This window comes from Geotrypetes seraphini, chromosome 6, assembly GCF_902459505.1.
Source record: "Geotrypetes seraphini chromosome 6, aGeoSer1.1, whole genome shotgun sequence".
Taxonomy (NCBI): domain Eukaryota; kingdom Metazoa; phylum Chordata; class Amphibia; order Gymnophiona; family Dermophiidae; genus Geotrypetes; species Geotrypetes seraphini.
This window is the reverse complement of record NC_047089.1, coordinates 35,158,728-35,179,744: the sequence shown is the minus strand read 5'-3', so window position 1 is coordinate 35,179,744 and position 21,017 is coordinate 35,158,728. Positions and strand designations below refer to the sequence as shown.

The window sequence follows — 21,017 nt, the reverse complement described above, 5'->3', positions numbered from 1 at the left end:
TATAATTACAATTATACTTTAGGGGGTCAGTAGACTTAAGAGGGTGGGTAAATAGTGTGGGCAGACTTGATGGGCTATAGCCCTTATCTGCCGTCATCTTTCTATGTTTCTAAGGCCCTAACGCACCTTTTAAGAGGAGCCCTAAGTGACTTGCCCAGAATCACAAGGAGCAACACTGGGATTGAACCTGCAACCTCAGGGTGCTGAGGCAGCAGCTCTAACCACTAGATTCATTTAGTACTTACTAATTTTTTAAGGCACGCTGACAAATGCACATCCAAACCATCCATTAGACACATTGTGTAAATATCTGTGATGGTTCTTCTACCGGTTAGTATCTCAAAGCGAAGAGTGATACCGTAGTGACATGCCGTTCAAGATATCAGTTGGTTCAACAAATGTTCCGGATGTTTCTGTTTCAATAGCTTCATCATGAAATGCATTTCTAATGGCAGCAGACAGGTACCAAAGGCTGGAGAAACCATGGAGATGTCAGACATCGTATTGTAGCAAATATTGCAAGATAATGACAGAGTACAAGGTAGTAAAAGCTCCGTTTTCAGACGACAAAATAATTGACAGCAGCAGTGACAGAAGCGAGCAGTAAAAGTGCAGCAACCCAAAGTTGAAAAAAAAAAAAATGGTAGCAGTGAGTTTGACAGAGAAGAAAGGCAGTGCTGAAATGTTTCAGTCATTGAAATAGAAGTCATGTGTGTTTTACCCACTAGCAGCCAGTATGTCCACTGTCCTGGTACTGTAAAAGGTACAAGCATGAAAAAAGGGAAAAAATGCACCCCCCATCCCAAAAAAATAGCTGATTTGCTGGCACTGTATTTATGTATTTACTGTTCTATACTGTTCTCCCAGGGGAGCTCAGAATGGTTTACATGAATTTATTTGGGTACTCAAGCATTTTTCCCTGGCTGTCTGACTCAAAATCTATCTAATATACCTAGGGTAATGAAGTGAGCTGCCTAGGGTCACAAGGAGCAGTGTGGGTTTGAATTAGAAAATAACACGGGGAACTCAATTTCCTCATCCAATCCCCCATGAGTTTTGGGGCTGTCCCTGTCCCTTTCCCCATTCCTGTAAGCTCTGCCTTAACTGCACAAGCCTTGAACACTTATGATTTTAAAGTTTTTGAGGCTTGTGCAGATGAGGACGGTGTTTAGGCATTGGTGGAATGAGGCATTATGGCATCACACAGGGCAGAATTAATTCTTCAAGGGTCCCTAGGCACACAAGTACACTGGGCCCCCCTGGCCCTGCCCCTCCCATGCCTCACCCCTACTCCGCCCATGTCCCATCCCATTTATCTGTTTTCTTATTTATTTATTTATTTCCACTTGTATTTCTTTTTTTTTTCATTCAAAACAAAGATTAGTATACCAGTGCACAGTTTTTCTTCTATGCAACCCCCAAACATCTCTGAACAAATTCCCCTTCCTTCCCTTCCTACCTACTTACCCAGGAATTTAATTCTTAACCCTTTCCATGCATATATAAAAGTGTTCAAATATTTGTTAAGCAATAATATTATCCAAAATATAAGTCTATATTAATAACCAAGTTTACAACGTGTCTCAACTGCCTCACTCTACATCAACCAAATGTGTAACATCAACATCAAATCAGTAACATCAACCAAATCTGTAACTCCTCTAGTACATTCCACTCCATGTATGTTAACTTGCAACGAAACAACAATCCAAAGTGAAACAAAAGAAGATTAGCAGAAAATAAGGAGATTCAAATCAGGTTAATTTAAGGTGCTCCCAAGAACCATGCCTGATGCAATTCATCAAACAAGGCTAGTCAACGCTAACAGAAAACCATGTCTTTCATACACACAGAGCACAGATACACCCTCTCCCAGTATGGAATAAGTAATCACAAACTAAAAATAGAAATATGTAGATAAAGGTTAAATTGAACTGCCAAGAAGCTAAATTGTATACAGTGAAACACCACAGAAACAATGACACATAGCCCCCTAATACTCTGCAAAATATAAATATAGCAGATGTAAATTTGAAGAAACTGACAAACAATCACCACTTTACAAATTAACAAATAGAAATAAAACAAAACTTGAAAATAAGAATATACCATTTTATTGGACTAATCCATTTTTCAATTAACTATCAGAGGCCATAGCCTCCTCCTTCAGGTCAATATAGTAAACTGCTGTTACATTATACTGTCCTGACCTGAGAAAGGGGGTTTTGGTCTCTAAAAGTTATTTTAAAAATGTATTAAAATTAGTTTAATAAAAAGGTTACCTTATTTTCTGTTTATAAAAGTTTTATCAATACAATACTACAATACTATTTTATCAATACAAAAAAAGTTTTATCAATACAATAATACAACTACAATACTATTTTATTCTAAAACAAAAAAAAAATATTTTTTCTACCTTTTATCGTTTCTGCTTTAATCATCTTGTCTTCACTCTCTTCTTTCTAGCTAGCATCTGTCCTCTCTCTCTCTTCCATGCAGCATCAGCCCCTTCCATCCACTGTCCGCCCTCTCCCCGTTCCATATGGCATCGTCCCTCTTTCTATGCTCCTTCCATAACTGTCTATCCTGTGCCCTGTCTCTCCTTTGTATAATGTGCCACATTTTCACAAAAAATAATGATGAAAAGGTCACAGATAAGTGTAGGCAGTACTGCTTTAGTTTGAAGGGGTGTATATTTCAAAAAATGGAGGAAAAAGCCTCAGACAAATGCCCTCCCACCACCACAATGGTGGATAAAGGTGGTTGGGTGGTAACCTCATTGGCAGAAAACTTCCATTGCACTCCCTATTGAAAAACTATAAGCAGGGCTGTCTATGCGATTGATAGATGAAAAACTTTCAACTCTCTCCTTTGTACATGATTCATTTCAGCTCTGCCACCTCTCCATTTTTATCTCTCTGTCACCACCCCCTCTCCTATGCTCTGGCATCTCTCTCTTCTCTTTTCTTTCCTTCCCATCCCATGCCACAGTCTGGCATCTCGGTCTTCTTCCTTTCCCTGATTTCCTGGCATCTCTCTCTCCTTTCTTTTTCTTCTATCTCTCCCTCCTCCTCCATGATCTGACATCTCCTCCTTCCTTTTCCCTTGGTCTGGCATACCTTCCTCCTTCTCTCCATGCCCTAGCATCTCTTCCTCCCTCCCTCCCTCCCTTTTTCTTCCTCCAGTTGAGTGCAGCAATTCTCTCCCCCTCTGCTCCCTTTCCTCCTTCTGTCACCCCGTCCCCGATCGGCAGTGCAGTCCCTAAGCAGGTGCTCCAAGGCCTGGCGTCATGAACTTCTTTGGGCAGCAGCAACATTCACAATTCGCTGCTGTTGCCGGCTTTGGGCCTTCTTCTCTGTCGGGTCCTGCCTTTGCGGAAACAGGAAATAAGCAGGACGCGGCAGGGAAGCTGACAACAGCAGCGAATTATAAACGCTGCTGCTGCCCAAAGAAGTTCATGATGCCAGGCCTTGAAGCACAAACCAAAAAGCCACTGGAGGTGCCTGCTGTAAAAACTGCAGTCCCAAAGATAGAGGCAAAAGACCATGCGTCCACAAAGAAACAAGGGACGTCCACAAAGCACACCACGTGAAGCCAGCTCTTGGACAAAGGAGTTTAAAGTTCAAATGCTTTATTTCAATTTCAAAACGCTATACCAACGAACACTGGAGTCTAGATCCAACATGGGCCATGTTTTGGCAAATGAAGTCTTCCTCAGGGATCCTTCAGAAGGTTCAGAAATCCAATACACAAAGAAAAGAAAGGTAAAGAATAATAATTAAAAACCTATAATAAAATACAACTAAAACCATCAATGACAAAACATCAATATAAAAAAACACATCAATATAATTTTTTTTTAAATTGAAAAGCATTATAATTGAAAAATGGATAATCATACATCACATTTATAATGAATAAATCGTGACACTGACTGAGCAAACACATCATATCAGAACCATAAATGCATTATATCAGAAAAAGAACTAAAGAATAAAATCTCTAACAGGAGCCAAGTACATAAAAAGGAGAACATAAGAACATCGGGACACCTATGTAGACACTTAATAGCAGAATTAATGTACATAATAATGGGACCTATATTATTGCCTAAATAAGACAGGGGAAACGGTAAAACAACTGCCAGCCAAACACTAAAAACCTAAAGACAGAACACCGCAAGCATGAAAGACCTAAAAACTCAAAGCAGGTAATGCCACATAATGTGAAAAAAGGTCCAAAACCAACAATAAGATCAAAGGCAGAGAAAAGTAAACGTAAAAACTAACTGTTTGACTCACAAGCTATGGGTTGGCAACTATAAAAATAAAAAGAACGGTGAACCATCGGGGGAGGGGGGTAACCATTGCAAAAAAAACCCTGACTACTTACTTTTGCAGTAACCTCAGTGATTGGGATAAAACTGAAGAAAGCAGCGTGTTTTGCCGGCAAGAGGTGAAACGAACTGAGACTGGCCTCAGGAAATGCACCCGGGCAGACCGCTTCTCTCTCCCCTCCCCGAGGGGCCCCCAACACGGCAGCTGTCCCAAAGTTTTCCCTCTGCCGCAACTTCCTGTTTCGGACAGAGCAGATAGCCGCCGAGGGAAAGCTTCGGGTTAGCCGCCGGCCATTTGTAAGAGCGGCTGCCGTGTCGGGGCCCCTCTGAAAAGGAAAATGTAGCTTTTTAATAAAGCAGTTCGGACCACGGGGCCCCCTGTTTGCTCCCCTCTAACATCAGTCCTGGGGCCCCGCTGAAAATTTCGGGCCGTAGGCACGTGCCTCCTAGGCCTATCCTTTAATCCAGCCCTGGCATCACAATCTGAGCTCTAGAATGTTGCTACGTATGATTTTAAAGTGTTTGAGGCTTGTGCAGATGAGGACAGAGCTTAGGCATTGGTGGAATGAGGCATTATGACATCACAATCTGAGCTGTAGAATGTTGCTACTTATGATTTAAAGTGTTTGAGGCTTGTGCAGATGAGGACAGAGCTTAGGCATTGGTGGAATGAGGCATTATGACATCACAATCTGAGCTCTAGAATGTTGCTATGTATGATTTTAAATGTTTGAGGCTTGTGCAGGTGAGGGCAGAGCTTGCAGGAATGGGGCAGGACAGGAAAAGAACTTCCTGGGACGGGAAAAATGAGTTCTCGCAGGGATGGGAAAAAATTTGACCTTTTGTTATTCTGTAGTTTGAACCCACAACCTCAGAATGCTGAGGCTGTAGCTTTAACCACTGCACCACACTCTCCCCTGAATCATATCTGATTCTTCAAATGAATGCAATGAAAATAAAGGAAATAAGTGTTCCCTACATTCTGCATTTTATTATCATTCGGATCCTTTTACTAAACTGCAGAAGAGCTTCCTTACCACAAGCTGGCAAGGTAAATGCCCCAATACTCATTCAATTCTTATGAGCACTAGAACATTTACCTCGTCGCCTGCTATAAGAACGTGTTCTGTGGTTTAGTAAAATCCGGCATTTATTATTATTATTATTATTCAATTATAATAATAGCATTTAGTAGTTTTCATTGTCTTCATCAGAATTACCTCCATCATAATTTTGGACAAACTGGGCAACCAAATGGCAGATGACAGTATTAAAAGATCCCCCTTAGAGGGAAAAGAGGAAAATCCCAGGGCTGGTCTATTATAATCTTGGGGACCTGCAACTGTCCACAGCCACCCCTCCAAGAGTCCCCACACACAACAACACACACACCGAAGGGAAGGTCAAAATCAAAGCCTGCTAGGTGTACAGCCAACCCACCGCCAAGTTAAGTCAGAGTATTCAAAAGGAGACTACACCCCATAGGAGGTAAGGATTGCAAATAAGAATGCCATAGAAGTAAAAAAAATGGTGCCTATGCTTAGCGGAACCACTCGCCTCCCAAAGAGCCAAAGTGTATACCTGAGCCCTCCACTGTCTAACGCACAAGTATTGAGAGAGTCCAAAGGAGAGCAACGAAACTGGTAAGAGGGCTGGAACACTGCCCATACGCCGAGAGGTTGGACAGGCTGGGGCTCTTCTCTCTGGAAAAAAGGAGGCTCAGGGGTGATATGATAGAGACCTTCAAGATCATGAGGGGCATAGAGAAGGTGGATAGGGACAGATTCTTCAGGCTGAAGGGGACAACAGGTACGAGGGGGCATTCGGAGAAACTCAAGGGAGATAGGTTCAAAACAAATGAAAGGAAGTTTTTCTTCACCCAAAGGGTCGTGGACACTTGGAATGCGCTACCGGAGGAAGTGATCGGGCAGAGTACGGTACAGGGATTCAAACAGAGACTGGACAGATTCCTGGGGGATAAAGGGATCGTGGGATACTGAGAAAGTATAGAAACCCAACCAGGTCGTGCATGTGCAAGACCGGAGGGCTAGGACTTCGATGGGAAGATAGGACTCATCAGGAAACCAAGGTGGCATGGGGGCCCCTTCTGATGATTTAGACAGGTCATGACCTGTTTGGGCCGCCGCGGGAGCGGACTGCTGGGCTGGATGGACCTATGGTCTGACCCGGCGGAGGCACTGCTTATGTTCTTATGTTCTTATTCAGAGACATTGAAAGAGAATACAGTCAAACCTTGGTTTGCGTGCATAATTTGTTCCAGAAGCATGCTCGTAATCCAAAGCACTCGTATATGAAAGCAAATTTCCCCATAGGAAATAATGGAAACTCAGACGATTCGTTCCACAACCCAAAAACTTTAATACAAAATACTATACGTACTTGTATTGCAAGACCTCGCTCGTTTAGAACAGTCGCTACACTCCCGCAGCGTCAGAGAGAGAAGAACCATCGGCTCAGGTGTGATGTGTGTATACTGTATGTGCTTGTAGTGTAAGACATTGCTTGTATATCAAGTTAAAATTTAATAAAATGTTTTGCTTGTCTTGCAAAACACTTGCAAACCAAGTTACTTGCAATCCAAGGTTTTACTGTAACTAGCTTTATCAGGGTACAGTGAATACCTCACTTGGAACGTATCCAAAGCAATGCAGTGTGCTTTGACTCGGGTTATGTATGCCACCTATATTTAAAGATCTTAAGGAAGGGAAATGGCCCAATTTATTAAACTCGTACTTAGATCATTTACCATTCCCCTCCCCCCCATCTATGTTTGATGATTTGTGGAGAGTTGAGTTAATAGCTCACACTAATTATTATACATCTGTTATAGCCACAGGACCTAAAGATGCAGAAAGGTTTCTATGTTATCCAATTTTGAAGCATTGTTATGTTTTAGGGGAAGTTCTAACCTATCCTATCATTACCCAGGAATTATATTTGTGTAACAATTCATTATACACCTTAACACATACTGCAGACACCTTTAATGGCATTTGATATGGAACATTATTCATTGGCTAGAGCATATAAAATCAGTTACTAATGCACAGTTCTAAGTTTATTACCTAGGTAATTGTACTTATGTAGTGCAAACTACAGAACCAGTTAATATTACATGGGCAACTGATGCAATCATTTGTATGTCCCAGTGCCTATTACATATTAATGGTACATTTAAGATAGAGGGAATTCAGAATATGACATGGCCAGTTACATCATATTTCATTTGGTCTTTTGAAATTAGTACAGAAATTCCTGATTTATATTTCATGTCCGCATTTACTTCAAATTTGACTACAAGTATTAGGGATGCGTTGACAGTTCAACCGTACAATGCACATCATGGAAATGCAGTGCATGAGGTAATAGATCGCATTAAGGGCTCCTTTTACTAAGGTGCGCTAGCGTTTTTAGCACACGCATGAAATTACCGCGCACTACACTGCGCGGTGCGCTTCTAGAATAACGCCAGCTCAATGCTGGTATTAAGGTCTAGCGCGCGGGGCAATTTAGCACCTTAGTGAAAGGAGCCCTAAATAAGCAGTGCGGGTTATCTTGATGGGAATCTAATTTTTGCATATTCTCCCTCAGCACACACACCCCTCTTTTACTAAGGTGCGCTATGCTTTCTACCGCACGGTAAATATTAGTGCGCGCTCGTCACGCACTAAACGCTAATGCATGCATGTTATCCTATGGACGCGTTAGCGGTTAGCGCTTGCGTTGATATAGCGCGTGTTACGTGTGCTAAAACGCTTAGCGCGCCTTTCTAAAAGAGGGCCACAGTTGCTTAAACACACTGAAAGATCCAGGAATATTTTTTTGGGTTATACAGGTAGTGGTTTTCATTATTAGCCTCATCTTACTAAAGTGTTGGTCAGTGAGACTGGACAAACAGATCAATAGGATGCAAATATAGACAGACACACTCAAGATGTGGAAAGGGAGTTCTGTAGGAAAGATATGAACTGAAATTAAGAACAGTACCTTTTTAGAAGCTTCTAACAAAGCACAATTATATTATAGTATATTATAGAATGGTATATGACTTTCATATGTTTCTTATTAGAATGAATAGACACAATAGAGGAACACTTAGGAAGGCACATATGTATGTATATATACAGTATCTAATATAATAAAATGGTAGACGCGCATGCGCACTAAAAAAATCGTGTTCCCTGAGCTGTCCCGTTTTTTTTTAGTGCGCATGCGCGGGTTGTACGTCACCAGTCAATCCCCTCCACAGGTGCAGTGCTGAGGTCCCGCCTCCGCCCTACACGGCGCCGCCAGACCCGGCCCTACACTGAGATCCGCAATCGGGTTGCCATGGAAACCCCGCCGCAGCCTCGCGGCTAGGTAGGGGGACAACAATCGCGCTTATGTTCAAGCCGCCGCCACGACTCCTCTCTCGAACCGCACCAGGATCGAGAGAGGAGCTGTGGCGGGGGCTTGAGCATAAGCGCCATTGTTATCCCCCTACCTAGCAGGCGGCCTTCCTCACCCGGCCCCACCGTTCCGTCCCTTCAGTTCAGCTCCGCCTATGTTAAAAGGAGCTGCTTTGAAATTGGAGCCCTGCCGCCATCGTAACACGTTCCCTTTGCCGCGGTCCCATATGTCAGAGAAGGAGCGGGACCAAGGCAGAGGGGAATGTGCTACGGCAGTGGCAGGCCTCCGATTTCGACGCGGCTCCTTTTAACATTGGTGGAGCTGCACTGCACTTGATGGAGGGAGGGAAGGAAAGGTGGTTGTGCGCTGTTGAGCCCCTCTTTGCCCTCAGACCCTCTCCTAACTGCTCCCTCCTGTCTCAGACCACTGGGGGGAGGTGCCTGTCTTCAGCTGCCGGGATGGAGGGAGGGAAGAAGAAAGAAGGGGCCCTGGCAAGCGAGTTATCAAAAGCCAACCATAGCCTGGGACTCCTACATGATATGAATAATGACCAGACAACAAAAGGTAAGAAAAATAATTTTATTTTCTGTTTTGTGATTACAATATGTCAGATTTGAAATGTGTCTTGAGGGAGGCTGCTGCCACGGCTTTGGACAGAGGGGTACCATTTTCGTGGGAGCCGGTCTTCGGAGAGGCTTGGGACGTGGGGACGGATGCGGGAGGGGCTGCCGCTGCGAAGGGCTTTGGTGGGGGAGCCAGCCAGACTGCAAGTGTGGGGACGTTGTAAGCGCGGATTGGTCAAGGAGCCGCCGCTGCTGAGGCTTTGAAATTGCTCTCCCACCGTCACTCCCTCCCGCCCCGGCTCTGCCTCTGCCCCTGCCCAAGTTCAAAAGCAGGAGACATCTAGCACCCGTTAATCTAACGGGCTTAAACACTAGTATTCATATATTATAGTAATGTATGTATTGTAGTCTTCATGATTCATTAGGCATATTGTTAGAGTGAGATATATATATTATATGCCACTTATATCCCAAGTGGTTTTACATTCAGGTACTTTATCATATTTCTTATCTGTCATGGTGGGCTCAAACTCTATCTAGTGTACCCTGGGGGGGGGTGTTAAGTGACTTGCCCAGTATCATAAGGAGCAGTGAGGGATTTGAACCCACAACCTCAAGGTGCTGAGGCTGTAACTCTAACCACTGTGCCACACATACACACTATGCTATTTGAATGTCTATTTGCAGAACACCACTTTTGCACCCAAAATACATTTTCACAGGTAGGTGTACATTTGGGCCCTCTTTTACAAAGGCACGCTAAGTGTTTAAGTGCGGATTTAGCGCGTGCTACATCAACGCGTGCGCAAACCGCTAACGCGTCCATAGGAGAACATGCATGTGTTAGCATTTAGCGCATGATTAGCGCGTGCTATGCTTAAAAGCTTAGCGTACCTTTGTAAAAGAGGGAGTAGGCACCTAAATGTCAGTACTAGATTCCGGCACGTGACACCTTAAGAAAATCTCGAACTGAAAATCTTGCATTGTAACTATGTCAAATTTAGCTCCCCCCCCCCTTTATTTTTTTACAAAAGCATAGCATGGTTTTTAGTGCCGGCCGCAGCAGTAACAGCTCAGACGCTCAAATAATTCTATTGTTTGTTTGTTTGTTTTGTTTCCCCTTTATTTATACACGTCCAGGGTGGGGTGGGGGAGGGATATGTTATGTTTCTTGTCTGAAATTAATTTCATCCCCTTTTACAGCTCCCAATTCCATCAAATTAGCTTCCTGCGGACCCACTTCGAAGCTCCCAACTTTTTCCCAACAAATCCATAACTGTCCAGTTTTCTCCGTGAAGACATTCTTTTCCAATGTCAGATAAATTCAGGAGGAAAAAAGCAAAATAAATGAAAGGATTGCACAAAAGTAGTTAAAAAAAAATTCCAACTCAGACGATTTTGCTCAGATACTATATTTAGATGTAGGTCACATAAGAACCATGGATGTAGTACTCAGATATCTTATTTCATTGACCTCTGGTTTACCATGGTCTGATTTAATTCATTGTCAGCTGAAAATCTCAAAGGGGATCAGTCCAGATCACATACAAGATGTTTTCAATGATTCAGCTTGATCAATAAAACAGTTTGAAGGTACAAGGGGGGGAATGTTTGATGTATATTAGTTTTTGATGGAATATTAAGTGTTGTTAAAGTGTAAAGTGATTATATTTTAAGTTGTACTTATTGAAAGTTGTAAAAATGAATAAAGAATATATATATATATATATATAAAGAATTCCTATGAGCGTATGAGCTGTTACCACTGCAACTAGCGCTAAAAACTGTACTACGCTTTTGTAAAAGGAGGGGTTAACCCAGTGATCTCAAACTCGCAGCCCGGGGGCCACATGCGGCCCGCCAGGTACTATTTTGCGGCCCGGGGTCTATACTAGGGCTGTCTGTACTAGTACTGCTCGCTCTTTGCAGCGTCCTCCGACTTCCCCCCTGGCCTCCCGCTCTTATCTTCAGATAATTACCGCTGCCTGCAGATAGGATTGCCGATGCTGTAGCAATCCTTGCAGGCTGCCGTCGTCCTCAGCAGCATGTTCCCTCTACTGCGATCCTGCCCCTGATGTCAGAGGAGGGGCAGGACCACTGCAGAGGGAACGTGCTGCGAAGGTCAATGGCAGCCTGCAAGGAACGCTACAACACCAGCGATCCTCTCTGCAGGTTGCGGCAATTAGCTGAATCTAAGACCAGAAGGCCATGGTGGGGGTAAGCTGGAGGATGCTGCAAAGAAGGGGGGGAACATGTAGGCCTTCGGGGGGGGGGAAGATATATAAACTATAAAGAGTTTGACCTCATGCAAAATTGTCATTTCTTTAATAAGACATTAACTATTTTTTTCTGCGGCCCTCCAAGTACCTACAAATCCAAAATGTGGCCCTGCAAAGGGTTTGAGTTTGAGACCACTGGGTTAAGCTGTAACTGTCTGTGTGTCAAGATAGGATAAAAAAACCAACTTATACTTAGAAAACTTGCACTGTAAGGATAATTATGGCACATTGTAACCTGTAAATTGTCTATTGTATATTATGTATGTTAGTATTAGAATTAAAACCTGAGGAACAAACTTCATGAGCTGATGTGCTGGGAGGCCAGGTTGGCTTGTTCCTCTCGTCGTAAGAGCAGAGACTTTATTCACACTTGGTCTCCTTACTTGGACAGTTTGCCGCCAAGGAGTCATAGTTGCATTGTGAACGGATTGCAATTGTATTCTGCTCCACCTGTCTGACCTGGGATTTCTTTCTGTTGGGGGTAGGGGGGAGGAAGGTTTGGGGGAGGGGGGAATACTGATCTGTTGGGGGGTGTTTGGGTCTCTTTGTTCCCTGAGAGGACATCAGAGTCCAGTCCTCTTCGGGGGGGGGGGGGGGGAGATGTCCCTCTTTTGTCTGTTGTTGGAATAGTTACAATCCTTATCTGTCTTCAGTGGTTGTGAGTTGTTATTCTCTTTACCAATAAAAAAGATTTCGTAATAATAATAATTATGACAAATCCAAAGCAAATCGTAAACTCTTAACTGTATGTTACGTATGTTTAACCTGTAATCCATTCTGAGCACTTTGGAGAAAATGAATTTAATTAATTAATTAATCCTATACTTGTAGATAAGGAGAGTCAAACTCAATCACATTAAGGGGCCAAAATCCAAAGCACAGGCTAAGTTGCGGGCCATACCCCGCCCATCTCCGCCCCAGCCCCCGCCCCCATAATAGTACTAATTGTAGCACCATTTTTTTCATTCATTTTTCATATAAACGCACAATATAATCTTATTAATGACACATAATGGTCAACCATAAAATTAAACTACACAAAACAGACTGCATGCTTCTCAACATTCATTCCTACCAGAACACAGATAACCCCTATGCAAATACAGGACCATAAACTAAAAGTACTAATACATACAAACAAAACCCTAAGATTCAAGACTCTGCATGCAGTACAACCCCCAGAGAAATAGAAACAAATGCATTTCTTCCTGAATAGTGCAAAATATAGACAGCAGATGTAAATTCTCAAAATTGACACAATTCAATCACTAAATTGAAAATAAAATCATTCCCCCTACCTTTGTTGTCTCCCTCCCTCCATGCTGTGCCTCAACTAGGTGCTTCCCTCTGGCGGGTGTCTTACCTTCTGGACGGCTCCCGCCTGGCCGTTTTATGTGGCCTGAGGTGCGATCGATGTGGCGTTTTCACTGCCTCCCCCGGTGTTATCTTCTGGCCGGCTCCCTCCTCCTCATTGCCACAGTGACGCGTGCAGGGCTCCTCACGCCTCGTCCGGATGCCTTCAATCTGACGTCGCAACATCAGAGGGAAGGCTTCCGGTTCAGGCGCAGGACGTGCGTAGGAGCCGCCACCCGCGACTTTGTGCACTCTGGCAGTGAGGAGGAGGGAGCCGGCCAGGAGATAACACCAGGGACGGCAATGAAAACGCCGCACCGATTGCACCGCTGGCCACATAAAACAGCCAGGCGGGCCAGATTCGCCTCAGATCCGGCTCAGATACTGTTTAGGTATGCTAAGATTATGTCTGATGGCTATTATTATTGCAGTACAATGCTGTGATTCAGAAAAACAGATGGGTAGATTTTTCCCTTCCTCATATACATATGTAACGGACTGTCTTGCTTTCCAGTTGACCTTGACAGGTTGAATGATGACGTGAAGCGATACAGCTGCACTCCAAGGAACTATTCTGTCAATTTAAGAGAAGAGCTGAAAATGACTAATGCAGTGTTCTTCCCACGCTGTCTGCTAGTCCAGCGGTGTGGAGGGAATTGTGGTTGTGGAACGGCAAATTGGCGATCCTGCACATGTACATCAGGAAAAACAGTGAAAAAATACCATGAGGTAAGTCATTGATAACCTTTTCCAGAGAATTAATGATAAATTAAGCAACATTGGTCTGAGTACAGATCCTTGGTAAACTCCACTATTTATCAAGTTAGGTTTTTTTTATATACTGCCTATTAAGGTTATCTAAGTGGTTTTACAATCAGGTACTCAAGCATTTTTCTCTGTCTGCCTCGGCGGGCTCACAATCTATCTAATGTACCTGGGGCTATGGAGAACTTACAAAGCCGCGTGACAACAGCCCCAAAGCCCTTTAAATCTCTATGGGCTTTGGGGCCGTTAGCGCAGGGCAGCCGCTAGCGCGGCTTTGTAAAAGAGGCCGTTAGTGTCTTGCCCAGGGTCACAAGGAGCAGTACGGGGCTTGAACCCACAACCCCAGGGTGCTGAGGCTTTAGCTTCAACCACTGTGCCACACCCTCCTCCTATGGGGTAATATATAGAAATAAAAGAAAAAAAATAAACAACAAAGGAAATAAGGTAATACCTTTTTTATTGGACTAACTCGTCGCATTTTATGATGGGCTTTCGAAGGTAACCTTACTTCTTCAGATCAGAAATAAGCAAATGTTGACAAATATCAGTACAGTAAAACCTTGGTTTGCAAGCGTTTTACAAGACAAGCAAAACATTTTATTAAATGTTAACTTGATATACAAGGAAGGTCTTGCAGTACAAGTACATACAGTATACGCACATCACAACTGAGCCGATGGTTCTTCGCTCTCTGACACTGCAAGAGTGTAGTGACTGTTCTAAACAAGTAAAGTCTTGCATTATGAGTACACTAGTTGTTTAGCCCGTTACATTAACGGGTGCTAGCAGCCCTTCACCCTTACTTTTACCTCCTCCCTGTCCAGCAGCACCCCCACCCATTCCCTGCTCCCTCTATATAGCAGTAGCCCTTCTCCTTTTATCTCCCCCTGTTCAGCATCACCCCATTTCCAGCTCCCCATATCCAGCAGTAGCTGTTCTCCTTTGCAGGAGCCCTTCTCCCTTCCTTTTACCTCCCCCCACCCCCCCCACCCCCCACCATCTAGCAGCACCTCTTCCCCGCTTCCCCTATCCAGCAGTAGGCCTCCCTTCCTGTTACCTCCCCCCCTGTCCAGAATCACCTCTTCCCTGCTCCTCCTGTACTATAGCACCCCCTTACCTGCTCCCCCTGTCCAGTCCGGTGATCTCCAGCCATCAGGCTGGCTCCTGCAGGGAGTCTAGTTCCTGTCTGGTCCCCGCCAGGCTTGCGAGCCTGCTCCGCCCCCTCCCGACCTGCCGGGAGTATTTGAATTAGACCCGACGGTTCCTGTTGAGGGAAGCACTCCTCACTGGACTCAGCGGTGAACTCCAGCCATCAGGCCGACATCCGCCTTGTTTTTTTTTTTTTTTTTTAGTTGAAAGACACGGCAGTGGCTCCTCTCATGATCCCCGCCTGCGTCGGAAGTCCGATGCAGGTGGGGATCGTGAGAGTAGCCACCGCCGCGTCTTTCAAAGAATCGTAAGCCACGCATGCGCACTTCCTATGTGTCGCTACAGCTCACGGAAAACCGGCACACACTTAGGAAGTGCACATGCGCGGCTTACCATTTTATTATATTAGATACAGTATACACGCGTCACATCATCGAAACTGAGCCAATGGTTCTCTCTGAAGCTGGAGGAGTGTAGTGACTGTTCTAAATAAGCGAAGTCTTGCAGTACATATAGTATTTTGTATTAAAGTTTTTGGGTTGTGGAACGAATCGTCTTAGTTTCCATTATTTTTTTACGGGGAAATTCGCTTTGATATACGAGTACTTTGGATTACAAGCATACTTCTGGAATGAATTATGCTCGCAAACCAAGGTTTTACTGTATATATAAGTAGAACATGAAAGCATACCCCCCACTTCTATTAAACTGCGTTATCAGTTTGTATTGCAGAGAGCCGCGCTGAATGGCCAGCGCTGCTCCCGACACTCATAGGAACTCTATGAGCGTCGGGAGCAGCGCGGCTCCCTGCGCTAGAAAACTTCTAGCGCAGTTTAATGGAAGAGGCCAATAGTTTCACAGGACGAGGGAGGGGTGTGTGGGTAAGCAGGACACAGAGAGATAACAAATCAGTTTTAAATGTCTTTGTAGTGGGGAAAACTTGTCATTTAGGGCTCCTTTTACTAAGGTGCGCTAGCGGTTTCAGACTAAATGCTAACGCCTCCATAGAGCTTGCGTTAGTATTTTTGTATTTAGCGCACCTTAGTAAAAAGAGCCCTTAGTCGTAAATTTTGTGTTTCCTAACCTATGTGCTACCGATCCACAATGGGAAACTTCTTTCTATTTCAGGACATGTTAACTTCCAGAGAAATCTTTTATGATGGTCTATTGTCAATTGCGTCCTGAAAAGTCACATAATCTCCCTTATTTATATATTTATTTAAGCATGAATTCCTTTTGCTGAGGCTCTTCATTTGACCTCTAGCTGCTTTCTGTTGTGATCTATCTTCTGCCTTTAACATTGTTGATCGCATCTACTTTTGTGCAGTATATCCTCACTTTGCTTACAGGACTCTGGTTTTATAGTTCTCTTATCTCTTCCATCACTAAACTAAACTAAACCTTAAGGGGCTCATAATCATAAAATAAATACGTCTAAAAACCCGCCTAAATCGGTACTTGGACGATCTAAAAGACAAGTTGTCCAAGTGCCGATAATCGAAACGGGTTTAGACGTACCTAAAAAACGACTTAGGCCTTGTCAGTGCTGCTGTACGACCAGAGCTAAAAGGGGCATTTTAGGAGGAGTGGTGAGGGCGGGATTTGGGCGAGACGTGGGCTGATCTAACCTTAGTCGTACTGCAAGTATAACTGAAACTTTAACGAGACTGCCTGGACGGAACTTGTACGATGTGACTTAAGCCATGTAAAAACAGGTTAAGTGGCAAAAAGTTATCCAAAGTGACCAGATAAGCACTGCAGACACAAAGTAAAGACCCACACACACTGCCCCAGTGATCACTGCCCCCCCTCCCTCACAACACCATAAAAATCGTAATAAAAACATATACATCTGCATCCAGAACATCAGCACCTGGCAGCCTGGCATAGGAAAGCCTAGTAGAGCACAGAGGTGGCTTAAGTGGTCTTGGGGGTAGGTTAGTGAACCATGGAGAGGAGGACCCAGGCCCATAAGCCACTCTAATCACTGCATTCAGGGTGAAATATGTGCACCCCCCAAAACCCTTTTGTACTGCCGTATATGTGGCATCTACAGCCATAATGGCTATTGGGGTGGTAGACAGGTGGGTATAGTAGATTCTGGAGGTGTTTTAGGGGGCTCACCATGACCTATAAGGGAGTTGTGGTGAGATGTTTATGTGGCACCCTTTTTGTGAAGTTCACTCTGGTGCAATGTTTGGGTGGCCAGTCCATCACTTTGATGATCCTGCCCATGTTACAAAGGTCTTGTTCTGAGCATTTTTGACTTGGACAAATTTTTGGATGAGAATGGGGTATAACGATAGACGACTTAGCGGTCTGGATGATCAAACAGCTGGTCGTCCAACTAGATGATTTTTTTTTTTGGGGGGGAATATTTTGGATGTATTTTTCGGAAATGGACATTTTACTTAGCTGACTTTGGGTGACTAGCGACTTAGGACAAAAATGGGCTTAGGCATTTCTTTTGATTATGCCCCTCTTAGCTTATATACCGCATCGTCTCTATAAAGATAGAGCTTGACATAGTTTACAAAAAATTAAAATGAAAGTATAATAAGAATTGGTAATAGAGAGAAGCGAAATGTACATTTTTGAAAATAGCCAAGTTTTCAGGTGTTTTCAAAATAATTGGAAAGAGCCCAGATTGCACAGCTGGACAGGAAAATTATTCCAATGATCCCTCCTTACCACTATCCCTTCATTTGCTGATATGCCTCTAGGTTTTGTCCTGGGCCGCCTTCTCTTCTCACACTCATTTCTTAGACTTTCTGGCTTACGCCCTTGGTTTTCAGTAATATTTTTATACTGTTGACTCCCAAATCTATCTCTCAAGCAAACATTTCACCAAGAATCCAGTCTGTCAATCTTGTCCTATGGGTGGGGCCTTAGGCACCTGGGCCAAACTAAGATTCCGGTTGGCCCAGGTGACTAAGGCCCCTCCTATGGGTGGGGCCTTAGGCGCCTGGGCCAATGGACCAGGAAGGGGCAGATCCGCCATTCTGAGGAAGGTGGGCCTGCCGGACGGAGGGAGGGAAGACCCGTACGGCCGGCCATCTGCTAAGGTTAGAGGGGAATCCAGGGGGGGGGTTGGGGGGTTAGGGGGAGTCCAGATAGGAGTGGAGGGGTTTTTTTGGGGGGGGTGTGGTCCATTAGGGGTTTGGGGTGGGGGTGGGGTTGTCTGGCAGGAGGAATTGGGCACCCACCTGCCGGCGATCGTGCGGGTGTTCGTGGAGGGGGGGGTTGTGTCCCGCAAGAGGGATTGGGCACCCTCCTGCCAGGAAACATTCAGTGAAGGTTTGTGGGATCGCGGCAGGAGAGATTGGGCATCATACACACAAAAAGGAGAAAAAAAACTGCACAAATTGCCAGAGAAAAAAGAAGCAGAGATGACCCAAGTGGCAGATACCACTATGCAGTAGTAATATAGCAAACTGTATTTATTAGGAATCCAACATGTACATGACATTCTAGACAGGAACCTGACATGGGCCGTGTTTCAGCGTGTCTGCCTGCATGAGGTTCAACACCACACAGAGGAGCATCAACAAGTAAAAACTCATCATACGTGCATGAATAAAACTGTATAAAAATATGTATTGCACACATAAAAACTGGACTTAGAAATTATACTAATGAAAGTTTATAAATCAAACCTGGTCGCGAGGAATAAGAATCTGTGAATGAAATGTGATACGCATGCATGCGTCTCTCGCTCTTATTTTTCCTATCATTTCATATTCAACGTCACAGTTTATTTCACAGCCATATAAACATTTTTCACACTTGCATTTCTATTTGAAATTGCATGTTTCTGCGCTGTGCGTCTTTTTTGATAATTTCATCTTATATCTCTTTTGATTCAGGTGACACTAATTCTTTCACAGCTGTTATTGGTGCATTACAATCAAATGGTTCTATACAATTTTATTTTGATATGTCACGGCATCGCTGAATTTTTTTTTTTTTTTTCAAATATCTTAATTTGATAGCAGGATGAATACAGAGCAAACATATACAACAAAATCACACCAATCAGGTCTAAAGGGCGCCTAACTTCTCCCCCCTCCCCCCCCCTTTTACAAAACTGTGATAGCGGTTTTTAGCACAAGCCATTGTGCTGAATGCTATGCGCTGCTCCCGCTAAAATCCGCTATCGCTGTTTTGTAAAAGGGGGGGGGGTTAATTGGCAAAATACCCTTAATAGGTTCAATAATTGCTAAAAAATAAAAATCTATTGGACGATAAGCACCTATTTGATTCTATAAAAGATAGGTGCCTATCGTATGGCGCTTAACAGCGCCTAATGCCTAAGTGGGCATTTCTATGGGCAGAGCATGATTTAGGTTACACTAAGCACGATTCTCCAAAAACTTAGACACCTGAAATACCCTTGCCTACATTTCAGGCACCTAATTTTTACATAGGCACCTAAGTTAATTAAGAAATTCCATTTAAAATGGCAAAAACCCACAATGTTAAAGTGCCTGTCAGCACCTATACAATATGCGCTGGACTTGTATCTATGTAGGTGCTTTAGGCCGCATAATGCCACTAAGGACGTGGCTCATGCCGAAAGTGGCGTTAGGTGGACTTACGCGTCTATGTAGGTGTAATTCATAACAAAGACAGGCGCTGAAAATGTAGGCCCAGAAAACCCTGGCTTACATTTCCGACATATCTTTCACAGAGGTGCAATTCTCTATAGGGCACCATCGGTAAGTGGCAAGTGATGGGTGGCCGCCAATATCGGTACCTTCTAGAGATTCTGGGCCTTAGTCCAGCGAGTTGCCAAGTTTTTTCTGTATCATGGGAAAATAGCTTACGAAAAAACTGGAAACTCGCTGGACTAACCCTCTCTTCTACGAAACCGCGCTAGCGTTTTTTAGTGCAGAGAGCCATGCTGAATGGCCCGCGCTGCTCCCGACGCTCATTGAGTTCCTATGAGCATCGGGAGCAGCGCGGCTCTCTGTGCTAAAAACCACTAGCACGGTTTCGTAGAAAAGGGGGTAAGTGTATAGCCCTTGATGGAGACTATGTTGTTTAACTTGCTTTTTTACCAAACGTTTCAAGTCACCCTCCTATATATTAATGTAAATACCAGCAGAATGCATTGCTCAGATGACTACAACAGCTAGAGTTTAACACAGCAAGTTCTTCCTTTGAGGAAAAACAGTTGCCATCGAGTTTTTTTCACTGTTTTGAAAGTAGTTTAACATTTGTTCCAGAGAGATGATATCTTATTTTCTGAAACTAGAGGTAGCACAGGCTCAGCGCTCTGGAAAATATCCTGTGGATGATCTCACTCCAATTCTTTATTTTAATAAGACTCCATCGCTGCCTTCCACCCAGCATGAGCAGACCTCAGAGAAAGAGGAAATCCATTTCCCCATCTCATTGTTGTGACTGATGAGACGTGAAATGAGTTTCCAGGAGGGATGAGCACCCTTAAGGTGGTGACTAGGATTTGTCACAGTATATAAACCTTCTGCCACGAGCAGTGCATTGCAAAACACAGCTGAAAAACATTAAGAAAAACATGTATAATGTAATCCTTAAATCTTCAACTCCATTTTGAAATATCATTAACATATGAAAGCTGTCCTTTAGAGACAGTAGATTAAGTGCCTCCAGGTACTCCCAGAAAAGAGAAATAGGATTCTGTTATTTCCTCTAGGGACAGGATAGGATGTACAGTTTCTTCACAATATTTATCCTATATCAAAGCATTTGAGCACTTCGTTTGCTCAGGGTGATAGGAAGAACTGCAGAAGCATTCATGAGAAAATATCACCAAAATCATTCTATGAAGGAATGTGTGACTGATTTACCAAATGTTTATTAAAACTTGCTATACCGCTTAGTTCTGTAGGTCATAGTGGTTTACATAATAAAACAATATAAATACAGTAAAACCTTGGTTTACGAGCATAATTTGTTCCGAAAACATGCTTGTAATCCAAAACACTCGTATATCACAGTGAATTTCTCCATAAGAAATAATGGAAACTCAGACGATTCATTCCACAACCCCAAAACTTTCATACAAAAAATTGCGTACTCGTATTGCAAGACCTCGCTCATTTAGAACAGTCACTACACTCCTGCAGCGTCAAAGAGAGAAGAACCATCAGCTCAGTTGTGATGATGTGACGCGTG

The 21,017-nt window shown here is 43.6% G+C and overlaps 1 protein-coding gene across 3 annotated transcripts in view; it reads left to right on the top strand.

Annotated features, from left to right (window-relative positions):
- Window positions 1–21,017, top strand: part of PDGFD (platelet derived growth factor D) — a 335,184-nt gene that overhangs the window by 290,445 nt on the left and 23,722 nt on the right. For all 3 annotated transcript variants that reach the window (XM_033950339.1, XM_033950337.1, XM_033950338.1), the window contains one exon: window positions 13,459–13,673. In XM_033950339.1, coding sequence (XP_033806230.1) covers window positions 13,459–13,673 — 215 coding nt within the window. The remainder of the gene's footprint in view (window positions 1–13,458; window positions 13,674–21,017) is intronic.